The 14,205-nt window shown below is 39.1% G+C and overlaps 2 protein-coding genes across 3 annotated transcripts; one reads left to right on the top strand and one right to left on the bottom strand.

Annotated features, from left to right (window-relative positions):
• The first annotated feature begins 132 nt into the window (after positions 1 to 132).
• On the top strand, positions 133 to 9,685 carry scarf1 (scavenger receptor class F, member 1). Of its 2 annotated transcripts, none has more exons than XM_084127420.1 (11): positions 133 to 447; positions 915 to 973; positions 1,149 to 1,250; positions 3,938 to 4,469; positions 4,559 to 4,691; positions 5,568 to 5,696; positions 5,780 to 5,883; positions 5,967 to 6,075; positions 6,171 to 6,295; positions 6,383 to 6,511; positions 7,445 to 9,685. In XM_084127420.1, exons 2-11 carry the CDS (start codon positions 953 to 955, stop codon positions 8,506 to 8,508), a joined length of 2,448 nt encoding a protein of 815 aa, XP_083983546.1. In that variant the 5' UTR covers positions 133 to 447; positions 915 to 952; the 3' UTR covers positions 8,509 to 9,685. The 2 variants fall into 2 exon arrangements, with proteins under 2 accessions (XP_083983546.1, XP_083983545.1); XM_084127419.1 differs by having other exon boundaries at positions 138 to 447; positions 4,559 to 4,777.
• On the bottom strand, positions 9,278 to 14,045 carry vtna (vitronectin a). Its single transcript, XM_084127422.1, has 9 exons — positions 14,028 to 14,045; positions 13,032 to 13,115; positions 12,834 to 12,953; positions 12,349 to 12,741; positions 11,014 to 11,153; positions 10,691 to 10,847; positions 10,438 to 10,590; positions 9,898 to 10,362; positions 9,278 to 9,814 (listed from the first exon to the last, which is right to left on the bottom strand). Coding segments are annotated over exons 1-9 (1,635 nt in total). The 5' UTR covers positions 14,029 to 14,045; the 3' UTR covers positions 9,278 to 9,692.
• Between the last annotated feature and the right edge of the window lie 160 nt (positions 14,046 to 14,205).

The following is a 14,205-nucleotide window of genomic DNA, read 5'->3' as shown; positions in this document are numbered from 1 at the left end:
TGTATTCTGAACAAAAGTCCATTTATAGTCAGTAAAAAAATAAATTTACATATGAAAGTAATTGGTAAGGATGAGAAAATGTTGGCAGGCAGACTGAACATTAAAAATATCCAACTCCTCCCCGAAATTCTGGGCCTTGATTTTGTCTTTAAACAACCAGTGGCTTATTGAATTAGAGGAAGCTGGCTTTTCTTCCTCAGGAAACTTGCAGAGGAAACAAAGGCAATTGGAGAGCTCATTTTGCTACAGAGACTGGACTGGATCTTTTCTGTTCCAGAAGTACAGAGCTATCCTGGACTGGTGCCGTGGTAGGAGACGGGGTTCGGTTTTGGTCGGTCCGGAGGGGATGGACACCTTTCTGACCTCATTTGGACTGATGCTCATGTGTGTCCAATGCTCAGCTCAGAGACTCTCTTCAACCGGGAAGAATATCTGCTTCAGTATCAGGTACTGGCCTAGAATTCAGTTATGCTGAAGTATCATTGTCTCAGATGTCTCTCCTAAAATGTATGTGTCACTGTTCTACATATAGGCCAGTAATAATAGAGAACTAGGCCTAACTATAAAATGAAAGTGAATCACATTGACGACAGTTTTATAGTTTCAATGTGAAATGTTTGATCAAATTAAAAATCATAGATATTGGGACATTTTTAGATCATTTTGAGAGACTACTGAAATCTCTTCTGAAAAATCTGAGACATCTTCAATTTCTTTCAATTTAATCTCAAACTGTTTAAGAGAAACAGTGGAGATCTTAATGGATATTTTGTGATTTATAAGAGGTCTCTTATGTTATGAACCCTATTTTTATTTTTCTCTCTATCCTACTTATAAACTGTTTTCCATATTTATTAGGACAGTAGATTCAATACATTGTAGCATATGTAATGTCTGCTCTATTTTCTAAACAGGGATTCTTCTCCCACATGTTGTTCTGGATGGGGTCAAAATGGTGATGAATGCACTGTCCGTGAGTATTGATACCATCTGTAGATGTATAGTTTAATAAAAAAATATATTACATTGTTGTTTTATTGATGACACACACAAGGCCCGTTTCCTGTGGGCCTGTAGATGGTAGCAGTTTTGTGAAGCTGCGGTTTCTGTTACTTTTGTCTGTAAAGTCTCCCTTTTTGTTTTCTCAGCCCTCTGTGAGGGTGAAAGAGCCTGTCTGCAGGACGAAGTGTGTGTTTACCCTGGCTTTTGTCGATGTAAACCTGGATTTTACGGGTACCAGTGCAAAACCCGTGAGTAATAGGTTTCTGTTTTCAAGACTACCTTTGTACAGCTGTGGCCTTTAGGGGCCTGTTTCAGAAAGGAGGTTAAGTGAAAACTCTGAGTATGTTAACCCTGAAATGAGGGAAACTCTGAGTTTTCTGTTTCAGAATGGGAGGTATGTTAAACCTGAGAAAGCAGAGTAAGTCTAGCCCGTTTCTGAAAGAGAGGTAACTTATACTCAGAGTCAGTTACTATGGTAACTTACTCTGTGAATCTAACCTGGTCGGGAGCAGGTTTTCTTCAGTAAACCCAGAGTTTCTTTTGGTCTCCTCCCCTTTTTTAAAGAGAAAGTGGTGTTTAAACACCTCATTCATTCTTTCAGTACATTTTTATTAATAAAATGAATCTTTTATTAATAAATAAAATATTGCTTTTTTTTTTTTATAAGATGAAGTCTATATAACTCCTTAACTGGCAACTAAAAAAATAAATAAAAAAAATATAGTAGTAGATTAGAGTTACATAATGTAGTTCTAAACAAATTCTGCAGAATTAAACTGTGGCATTTACTGAAAATCACTGAACTGTTCATCTGTGCAACAAAAGTTGATGGACCGTCCTCCTGCTGTTCTTCCACACTCTGGGGGCGCGGGGAGAGATAAGAATACCCGTTTATACTTAGATTTAAACTTAGATTCTTTAGACTACTCCACATAAAAATGTGGAAAAAAAAAAGAATGTGTAGATTGTTTGATGTGTAGACACATAATGTTAACATTAGGCCTCTCTGTGGCAGCAGAAACTCTTTATCCCCATGTGATGAGCATTTGGTTGAGAACACTTTATAACACTATTTGTCATAATTTCTGGTGTATTGAGTAGGCGACTTACGACTGCCTGGGGTTCTGTTGGGACAGGAGGCTCCAAAAGACAGATATTATCAGAATCTATTGGGACCAACAAAAATCCTAACCCAAAGTAAAATAAATGGAAATATCAAAAATAACCTATATAAAAAATAACACATATGTAAACCTCTTACATTTTATGAAGGCCCTTGGATCTTTGGGACTGGCTCTGAAGTCCGTCCAGGAATTCCCTCAGCCGTAAATGCTGCTGCACTGCTAGACACTGGATGCTATAGTTATTTAATGTCACATGTTTGTAAAGTCAGGTAGCCTACACCCATGATATGCTCAAGCCTTACTTGACTAAATTATGTTTTTATATTTAATTTTTAGCTGCTGCCATGTTCTTTTAATACCTGCAGGATTGCACCTACATGAAAATTAAAATTAGGTTGAATAACATACTGTTCTTCCAGTTTCACCTTTGATAACAGTTGGGTAAGTTACTTGTATTACTAACTACAAACGATATCTTCAACAGTATAATTAGATTAATGTAATAATGACTATCTTTAGAAATTATTGGTCTACTTATTACTAATTACTAAATCCCCATGTCAACCTTAAACACTTGAACAATACAAGGAGAGACAAGAAACAGCACTTTTAATGCTTTCAAATAAACAATATACAATTGCATGAATTATTCTTGAATTGACCAAAGTGTGTAGAGGGAGAAGGTTATGTTAAAAATATAACTTTTAAAAATGTATGTTAAATAGCCTATACAGAATTGTTCTATAGTCTAATACAATTACATCAGATTTAACTTTAAATTACAGAAGAATTAAGAGTAATCCCTTTAATTAAATTACAGTATTTAGATTACTTGGTAATTAATTACACCCATCACTGTATAACAGTAATTAAAATGTGAAGAAATATGAAGACCTCTTTTTGTCTGGCTGTTGCCATGGTGACTCGTAATATCTGCGCTCCATTGATAATGGCTTTTTATAGTTGTGGTGCACGCGCTTAACTCAGAGTCAGTCAACTCAGAGTTGATTGAACTAACTCATTTCAGCTGTTCTGAAACCAAAAACTCAGAGTTTCCCATCTCAGGGTAAGTCAACTCAGAGTTCAAGTTTTAACTCAGAGTTGGTTGAACCTCCTTATTGAAACAGGCCCTAGGTTAGAGATTTGAAAAACGAGCAAGAATGCCTGATACAAGTGTCATTCTGCTTTGCATCAACAACTAGCCTATTTAATATTGAGTTACCTACATTTTTAGACACAATATTGCCAGTTACTTTGTTTTCCCTCCGTCAACTAAAATAGTTCCTTAGCAGAATCAACCTGTTTCCAAACAGTATGGGAGAAACAAAGCTTTTCGAAACTCTGAATCAATTCCTTCGCAAAACGATTCACTGTTATAGAGGCACGCGAAACAAACAGGCTGGCGGCAACTGCTGCTCAAAACTTAGCATACACATGTATGGCACTTAAAAAACAATTAATATTTTATTTTAATTAAAAGTGTAATGTTTTAAATATAATCTACATGAAATATAAATTAAATACCATTAAATATAGTTTCTGTAAGAATCAGTTTAGATGAATCTGTTGAATTAATGATTCAGTGACTCACTCGTGACGTTCGTTTGTTGCCACCTACTGGTGTAATTATGTAATTGATGAATTCAAATTCAAGGACAGCAACTAACTGTTCTATTGAAAGGATCTCTGACAAAACAAAACTGAATAAATAATTAATATATTTTTTCCATAATATTCATATTATTTTCTATTGTTTTCATTGTAGTGCGATTCTAGTTAATGTACGGATCTGAATTCTTATTTCTCCGCAGGCTGTCCTCGTGAATTTTGGGGGCCGGATTGTCGTGAGCTTTGCCCCTGTCACCCTCATGGGCTCTGTGACCCAGTTACGGGTGAGTGCTCATGCCTGTCTAACCGCTGGGGCAACCTGTGCCAAAACAGCTGCAAATGTGCACGTCATGGGAAATGTGACCCTGTCTACGGCAACTGCACCTGTGAGGAGGGCTGGTGGACGCCCACTTGCTCCAAAGCCTGTCAGTGCCACCCCACCACATCCACTTGTGACCAAGCCACAGGCCGCTGCTTGTGTAATGAGGGCTTCTGGAGCCAAAAGTGCAGCCTGCGATGCAACTGCTTCGTGTCCCCCTGTCAGCAGCACACAGGGTTCTGTCAGTGCATTCGTGGCTGGTGGGGTCCGTCCTGTGACCGCCGTTGTAATTGTAATCTCAGCCATTCCGACTGTGACCTGCAAACTGGCACCTGTTTGTGCTACTCGGGTTACAAAGGCTCTGTCTGCAATGAGCCTTGTGAGAGTGGAAAGTACGGCAGAGGCTGTAAGGAGAGGTGAGTGAAAAGGCAAGATTAAAAAGATAACATGAATTTTTGGTTCATCCATGATATCTGTGTTCTCCTATCTGTGTGTGTGAGTGTAGCTGTGGACACTGTGAAGGAGGCAGGTCTTGCTCTATACAGGACGGCCTGTGTGATGCCTGTGCACCAGGGTGGAATGGCACTCGCTGTGACCAGAGCTGTCCTGCAGGTTATTATGGCCATCGCTGCCAAGAGGTTTGTCCACATTGCAGAAATATGGACCCATGTGACCCGGAAACTGGAGCATGCTTACAATGTGATACTGGGTGGACTGGACCAAGGTACAGATCTGTTGGGATTCAAGCTCTGAAAAGAACATCCTATTATCTTATTTACTGTGGCAAACTCCAGTGGCCTAAAAAGGACAGTTATAATGTATGCACTTAATCACATTAGATGATAAACCTTGTCGCAGAAATATCTAGTTCACTCATGAATCTCTAGATGTCCTGGCTGATAGGTCCTTACGTGACTAGTGTAGTCTGATTCACAAACGACTCTTAGGAGTTAGTGATTTTTAGTGAATCAGAAACATCATACAGTGTGGCCAGTGTAGTTTGATTCACGAACAAATGACTCTTATGAGCTGTTTCTTTAAAGTGAATCAACAACATACAGCACAACCAGTGTCCCATTCACAAATAAATGACTCTTAATAAGCCAGTCTATTTAATAGTTCAAAAAGAAGAGGTATAGGTTTTAATAAGTCAGAAACATTGCAGGGCATAATTTACAGCAATAGATTTCTTTCCTATGTAAGCAAACTTGATGTAACAGAATGTACCTAAATTAATATGAATTTTATCAAATGAAAATGGAACCCTAACCCTAACCCAATTGAGAAACCTGGTGATACCTAATTTAAAGCCTAACAAGCATTATTATCTACAGATATGAAATTCATTTTAAGTGTGGCTTAAATATCCAAACACTTTTTTGGGCCACTGTACACATTGTATTTTTTTCTTGTGTGCATAATTCAATCTAGCTACTGAGCTTTCTTAGATTTTGACACGGGGTGGTTTTTATATCTTTTAGTTGACTTTATTTTGGGCTTCTCCCTCTCTGCAGATGTGACAAACCCTGCACAGATGGTGCTTACGGAGATGGCTGCCGCTTCCTGTGTAAAGCCTGCTATCATGGCCACTGTGACCATGTGACAGGAAGTTGCATTTGTCTTCCTGGTTTCCAGGGTGAGAGGTGAGGGTACAGTGGTATTTATAGGTTGTTTTTAACTTGGAATAAGATTCAAATGAGTGCCTCTCACCGTTCAATCTCTGTAGCTGTAACAGCTCATGTCCTCTTAACCTGTATGGCGTCAACTGCTCCTCCACATGTGACTGTGGGAATCATGCCTGCCATCCAGCTACAGGGGCTTGTCCAAACAGTATGTACAGACACTACAGTTGGTTTTCACAGCTGGTATCCACATCCCCCTTAACCATTTTTTTGTGTGTGTTTGTCTGCTAGGTAGCAGAGCAGGTCTCATAGCAGGGCTTTTGATTCCTCTGTGCATTTTAATCCTCGCCTTGTTGATCTGCTGCTGCTGTTGCGGCAGGCCAGTCGAAGGAAAGGAAGGGTATGAATCTGTTATCTGGCAGCTGATATAATACAAAAAAACATCCTTTAATTTTGTAAACCATAAGAAAATCTTCTGCTAAATCTGTCCTTCAGAGTGGCGGTTGGAGATGGGAGCCCTACAGTCCGCATGAAGCACCATGTTTACACTGTGTTGGCCAACATGAGTTCAGCCATGCCATGCATTACTCTTTGGTCGTCTGGTTTACCCAGGGTTACAGGTAATGCATCTATTTTCATTTGCCGCTGTCACTGAGAAACATATGCAAGTGAGATTGGACTTATAATGTTCTCCGCTGTGTCTTCAGTCTCTCATCATGATCCCGAGCTCACATTTAACCACAGCTTCATTGAGCAGCCATCATCCGGCTGGGTGACCGATTCATTTGAAACTGATGATGAAGGAGAGGCCATTTACTGTGAACCACCCAGGGAAGGTAAAACAGTTATATTTCTAGTCTCAATGTCCTTTTTACTCTGTAGTTATGGAAAAAAAATAGTAATATTGTGGAACATTACATTTTTAAAATAATATTTTTCTATTTTATTGTTTTAAAATGTAATTTATTCCTGTATGCAAGAGTGTCACATGATCATGTGTCACATGATCCTGCAGAAATCATTCTAATATGATGATTTCGTGCTCAAGAAACATATCTTATTATTATCAATGTTATGCCGCTTAATTTGTTTGTGTTATGTTAATGTTACCATTTATTTGAAACAGAATTATTTTGTAACATTATAAATGTTTTTACAGTCACTTTTAATCAATTTAATGTATCCTTGCTGAATGAAAGTACTAATTTCAAATTTTTTAAATAACTCTTACATACCCCAAATTCATAAACCATTATTTTAGAATTCGCACCAATTTGCATTTATTCCACCTCTGACTGTTCACACTAAAGCCACATTGCAAAAAAAAGTCATATTTAGTATAATATTTGTTATTCACTGTCAAAAATCAGATCTGTGTCAATAGCTATGTTTCCATCCACCTATTTTTAAGCGCATTTTGGGATATCACTTAAAAAAACCTGCTGGATGGAAACGGCAAGATGTGCATACATTTAAAAAATGTATGCGCTCAATCCTATTGCAGCAACTTCCATTTTTATTTGTGATATTTAGTGCTAGTTTATCAGGAAGTGACGATTTTGTTCTCTTCGACTCATTGGATGGAAATGCTGCTTTATACGCAAATGTTTTAATGCGTAAATCCATTTTAAGTTGAATTTGCAACTTTGGATGGAACCACAGCTATCGTGAGGGAAGAAAGTCAGATTTGCGCCATAATCAACTGCAATGTGAAAGTATGTAAGAGCTACTTCTGAGCAATATACTGATGTTTACACGCTCTCTCACAGATGTTCTTACAGTGGCCGGTGGAGAGCTTCAGGAGCTGAACTCCAAGTGTAACTTCTTCCCTGACCCATCAACCTTTAGCAGCGAGGACATGTCGCAAGATTTTGGTATCCCTCGTACCTCCAGCATTGCCAAATCCAAACGCCCTTCAGTATCTTTCGCAGAGGGCACAAAGTTCACCTCTAAAGAGCGCCGTAGCTCGACCCAAGATCTGCCAGGAACTACTCGGAAACCCAAAGCCTGGGGTGTGCTGATGATCTCTGCCCTGCAAGGAGGACAAGGAAACCATAGTGAGATAGATACAGAAAAAGAAGAAAAAAACAATGAGGAGAACATCTCCTCTGAGGAGCAAGCAGCTGCCTCTGAAACATCACAATCTGACTCGATAAGATATAGTTCTGGCCCGCTCAGGACTCACCTCACTGTGCCCGGTGGGAGACGACGCACACTTTCCAATACCAGGAAGAACACCCAGCCTTCTGATGGCAGCCAGGATGCAGATTCAGAGAAGTTAACAACTGTTTATGTCACTGTAGGTAAGACCCAAAATATAGCTAAGCAAGAGCCGCCTTCGGAAGGGCCCGTTCAGGCGATGCTGCGCAGACTAGGCAGCCTCCAGAGACAAAAAGAGGAGGCTGCCCAGCCCAAAAGCAGGGGGCAGGCGATTGTCAAGCCCCCGCGGAAGAAACTGGGAGCACGGGCCAGTGCCTGGGAGCAAACTTCTGGGTCCGGCCAATCAGAGGTGGTCATGAGGAAGCCTAGTCGCAGGAAACACAGCTCCCTCAGCTCTCCCTGCACAGTAGGGGCAACAGACTTTCCTCAGGAGAACAGCACCCCAAAGAGGCCCTTGTCCTCTATTTTAAAAAGTGTCCCAGAGAGCGAAACCCTCCATAGTTTAGAGGTGGAGCAAGACACTGAAGTAGATTGTGAGACAGAGCACGCTTATGAGACTGTGGCTCCGTCTGATGGGGTCTCCACCTCTTCAGAGATTATTATTAATGAAACAGTTATGGACCAAGCAGAAAATGAGCCAAGTTATGAGAATGTTTATCTAAAGCATTCATAATATTCCTGAATCTTAAAACTATTGATTTAAAGGGCAATATTTCCATTTTAAGTTGTACTGTATGTAAGTTTTGCATAAACTGCATAAACATATCTACATCGAAAATTTTGTTTGTTGATATATTTTCATTATAATTTCCATTAAATAACCTTATTAAAAAAAAGTTTTATCAGGATGCTAAATCGGTAAAGTAAATCGGTCCTGAGCCAAGATATGAACCCTGCAGCAATTATGAATGAAATAACTTTCATAACAATATAGAAAAAATATTATTGGCTTGCGTCTTGGTTCTCCTCAAAGAGCATTTTATCTTAAGGCCATGTAAGTGTGTATTTGCATATCTTGGTTTTTGGCATCTCTTTCTCTATGTGAGATACATAAAGATTAGTCTTTACAAGCATCGCTACAGCACAGTTGTTCTTGGCAGCATGACACTGATTACTTGTAATATGGGGTCATGTAGATAAATTCAATTGCTTGATATTGGTCTTTGGATAGAGCAAGAAACCACAATAAACTGATGAAATGTGGCAAAACACTTTCTGGAAATTTGAATGATATTGGTAGTTGGCAGCAAAAATGACAAGAAACACTCTTTTACTGTGCTGGAGAAGCTAAACCTATACCTTTTTAAAGAGATTTCTTTTCATATTTTTTTCGAGACGACATTCAAAGGCACAACCTAATAAGCTGATGTATACATTACATACAAATAATGACTTAATATTTTTAGATCAAAAACATTGTTTATTGAAGGACTGCACAACTGTTCCTCACTAAAAACATTGTTTATTGAAGGATTGCACAACTGTTCCTCACTAAAAACATTGTTTATTGAAGGATTGCACAACTGTTCCTCACTAAAAGTTGTCGCGAAGCTCATGGCAACTTCAGCCTTTTGTAAGCATCAGTAAATTCCTCTCATGCAATTGCTTTTATTCTCATTAAATTCATACATCTGTTTATTTGAAATGTTATCTTTTAGACTAAAAACTGCATGGTGTCCACTGAGCTTAATCAATCACCACAACAATCAGGAATATTTATGAATGATGTCGTTCCATTTGTGTGAAAATCTGTGGAGAGTAAGGCCTTACTTATCACTCTTATTTTTGCCCTTACAAATGCAGCTTATTTTTGTATGCCTGTAAATACTATTAAACGGCAGTTGTTTACAGTTGGACTCATCTCTTTTCTGCTCCTGGTGTGTCTTTGCAGCCAAGCCAGTATTTTCCAATAGGTCTTGGATATGGAGGGTTTGCATAGTCAACCCGCTTCGTTCGGAGATTCACTCTGTAGTACATATCTGTGAAGAATTTTGTTTGACATACTTAATATAATATAAATATACTGTAGGCTAATATAATACTATCATTTCAATTTCAGTACCTCCTTTGAAGAAGTAGACACTCTGTAAGGGCTGACGCCTGTTCAGCATGTCATGGACAGTGTCTTCCGAAGGTTTAAATCTGTAGTCAGAATCGTAGTCATTTTGTCTATGATAATAGTCTCTGCGTCTGTCCTGATCTTGCCACCTGTCCTGCCCATACCTCTGAGCATACTCAAGTCCAATGCTGATGCCCCTCTCAGCCATAGTCTCCCAGTATGGTGACCTATTCTGCCTGCGCCTGGAGCCCCACTGCTGACCCCACTGCTGCCCATACCGCTGACCCCACTGCTGCCAATACCGCTGGCCCCACTGCTGGTCCCAATCCTGCCGATTTCTGTCCTGACGCCTTCTGTTGGGCCATCTCGGAGTGACGTAGAGTCTGCCGGCTAGCACAGCATCCACAGGTGATTTGATCCCAATCCAGTCTTTGTTGATGAAGTGATGGCCACCGTGATGACTTTGAGCTGGAAAAAAAAAATTGTGTTATGGAAGCTTTCCCAGGTGCATAATGTTGATAGCTTTCTCTAAAAACGTATTACCTCCACCAAAGAGCTGGCTGAAGTGCTCAAACCATCGGTCGTAGTAAATATCAGTGTATCTGCTGAAGAGTGCTGAGGGAGATCTCAATGACATCTGAATGCACTCCTTATGGGATGGCTGGTGCTTGAACTCATACTGGTAATACTGGTCTCCTAGAAAGAAGAAACATATACTTTGTTTAGTAAAGATTAATGAATATGAAAGTAAATTTGAATTCAATGTGAATATATATATATTTAAGTTAGGTCTGACCTTTAAAAAAATAAACTTTCTCTTTGCCATGATGGCTGTGAGCAGGAATGGCAAAGGCAGCATCAAGATGGTCTGGTATCTTCTCAAATCCCACAGATATGTCCCGTGGGAAGTCTTCATCTAGCACTCCATCATCAAACCTCCAGTATTTATTACCCTGGGAATAATATAATAAAATACTGTCTTTTTCAATCACGCATTAAACAGATTAAATAACTTTGATTAAACTAATTTGAATTGTGACTATTTAAGCTACTTTATTGTAAATAACACAAATAAACTTTTCACACTGTATACACTAAATAATTTGAGGTCATTCATACTTTGAAAATGTAAGTCTTTCCTTGGCAGTTTATGCGAGTGAAGGCAGCATCTATCGGTCCTTTTATTCCCCAGATGTCTTCAATGAGCTTTGGGTACCCCGGTAATACTGATCTCTCATCAAGCTCAAAAAAATATTCTCCTGGTGACAAACATATCACATTTTTTAATAAAACAAGTAAACTTTTTAAACTTTTGTCTTTTATTTTCCCTTTACGTACTTACCCATTTTTTATTCATTTATATATATTGAAAAAAATCTACCTGTAGTAAATATAATTGTATGTACATTTTTATATTGCTGTTGCAACGGTAGGTGGGTGTCGTAGCGGACTGACAGTAATGAACAGAAAGCGTCTTTAATAAATCCAACAGGGAATAAACAAATACAACCACGTAAAACTACGATGATACCAGACAATGAAACACAAAGCAAACTGAAGGCTTAAATACACAGAGGACGATTGACTAAAACAGAACAGGTATGGAGCTAATTAATAACTGTGATGGATTTTAATTAATCAAATTTAATTAATCAACTAACATTTGTTTTTCTTGCAGGAACAACATTCATATGATTGTAATGTTTCCAAACTCTTTGGGGAAAACTTGTGACTATGAGTATGTGTGTGTATAAATAACAGAAAGGGGAAGTGAAATTAGAGAGATGAGTAGTTCTCAAAACCTTGTGATAAGTAATCACAAAATCAGAGTTTGCTTGTGCCAGTGTCAGAGGGAAAAGGTTGGGGCTTTTGAACCAATTGAACCAATCATATTGAAGGTGACATGTTAGTCTTATTTGTTTTCTTGATTCTATAAAAACTGTTGTATCTGTGTTTTATGGTGGGATTCTCAATGGAATTTGTCTGAGATCTTCCGGCCTTGCTTCTTGGGAGAGATTCCCTGAGAACTGCTCGGGAAGATCTCCTGGCCATGATTAAAGCATTTAAAGGACGTTTGCAGGTCTGTTTTTCGATTTATTCCTGCGCAGGAAGCTAGTTTAGGAAGGAAGCTAGTTTAGGGAAGCAAGTTAGTTAGAGTAAGGCTCGGCCAGTTGTCGACTGAAGACGCAAGAGCTAGAGTATAAAGGTATTGGGTGTCGACTAGTAGACGCCCCAGTTTAAGGAACTGGGTGTCGATTTGGAGACGCCCCAGATAGTTAGGTTTAGGGAAAAATCTACCACATAACCAAGGAAACTAACTAGGAACTCAGGCAGGTAAAACAGGAACGGAACAGAAAAACCAAAACAGAAACTGACTACACGTTACAACTGTAAAAAATGTAAAGTCATTTTGAATACTGTTCACATTTTTGTTCTTTGCAGTGAGGCACTTACCTCTGAATGCATATATAGAGCCGTTTTTGAGCTGCATGAAGGAGTCAAAGGGTCTGCCACTGCAGACCTCAGCGTCAGGGTCTTTGGCTTTTGTTGGTGTGGGATCAGCAGTTGAGGTTGTTCGTTCAGTTGTTGTTGGGTTCTTGATGGTGGAGGGTAATAGAGGGTAATGTGCAGTTGGAGCGGCAGCAGTGGAAATCACTGGTGTTGGGTCATTATTTAACGTTGAATCCAAGACTTGAGAAGCTGGTGTTAATAGGCTGAATATATCAGCAAAGGTTGCTGGAGAAGGGGTCAAAATTCTTTGCTGAGATCTGGATCTGATTGGTACCTCTGTGCTATTTGTCTCCTCATAATCATCCTCAGGGTAAGAAGGAAAGGTGTCTCCACGGGCTGCAACAAGAACAGTTTCTCATGCATCTATTTTGATCATTGCATTTCACATGTTTATGAAATGGTTTATGAAACCACACTGGTAAACTTACTCCTAATACGACATAAGGACTCATAGTCTGTGCAACAACTCTTGTAGTATGTGCACATAGAGTCACACTGGCAGTTCTTGGTGGCATCAAACCCATTTTCACAGCGCTCAATACACGACTCTGACAGGAAGAAGAGCACATTTTCAAAGTAACACAGAAAATGTATATCAAATCGTTATAAAAAGTAAGTGTTCTCACCTTGCTCAGCCGCATATGTGAAGAAAAGCAGTCCTAGCAGCAAAAAAAGCCTCATCCTGGTGTCTAGTGAATGTGACTGAAACACTGAGACCATCAGGACCAAAGAGAAATCAGTGGATCAATAGATTCAGAGGTCACTCACCCTCTTTTGTTTGCTTATTTTTTGCAATATGTTTTCGTCTTTATTCAAATGTAATCATTAAAACCAGACAGGGATTGTTTTGCTTTCTAATAAAGTTTTATGAGGACTACTTTATGTAACATTTCTTTAACTTGATATTAACATTAATACATCCGGTCAAAGTAAATGACTTTGGATGTTTTTGTAGATTACACCATTTTTAGTGATCCATTTAAAGGTATTACAAAACAAATAATGCTTGTTTACAACTTTCAAAATGTAAGATAGTCTGTTTAACAGAGTCCACCGTGACATACTTTACTAGACTAATGGGAATGCACTACTAGGGACAAATAACCCTGTTGACTTCTGTGAAAAGTGAATGATTAATAGGTCCATTGGACGCAGGTTACCATTCACTCTCAGAAAATAAAGTACATAATTGTACCTTTCGGGGTACAATGGCTTGTCACTGGGGCTGTACCCTCAAGGGTACAATATTGTACCTTAACCTTTAAAAGAAACGGTACATATATGTACCTTTTAATGCTTTTTGATCCTCAAAAAGGTACATATATGTACCTTAAAGTCCAATAATAAGCCCTATGGGGTACGTTAGTGTAGATTGTACCTTGGGGGACAGAAATGGACTCCTACTGTACCCCTATTTCTGACAGTGTTCTGTAACCTGTCAGCATCTACACACAGACATCACCTTGCACAACTGCTCACAACAAACATGATATTTTCATTTTCTATTATGTTTTTATGTGGTCACTAATGTGTTCTGTGTGTTTAAGCGTGTTGTTGTGCAGTTTCAAAGGTGTTTTATGTGGTTTCTGATTTGTTTCGACGGTGTTTACCATGTTACTCACTATGCGGTTGATGGGGTGTTATGAGGTTGATACACCGCCCCCACCCCCCCTTTGGTAGGTTTAGTGCATTATCGTCTTTCTCCAGCAGGTGGAGCCAAGCATTGCACTGAACAAAACATGCTACTGAATATCGAACCACACCCTAACTCTACCCACAACTCTATCCCTCCACCCCATC

Source organism: Abramis brama (genome assembly GCF_963993115.1).
Source record: "Abramis brama genome assembly, chromosome: 10".
NCBI lineage: Eukaryota > Metazoa > Chordata > Actinopteri > Cypriniformes > Leuciscidae > Abramis > Abramis brama.
This window is presented reverse-complemented; position numbering and strand designations above follow the sequence as displayed.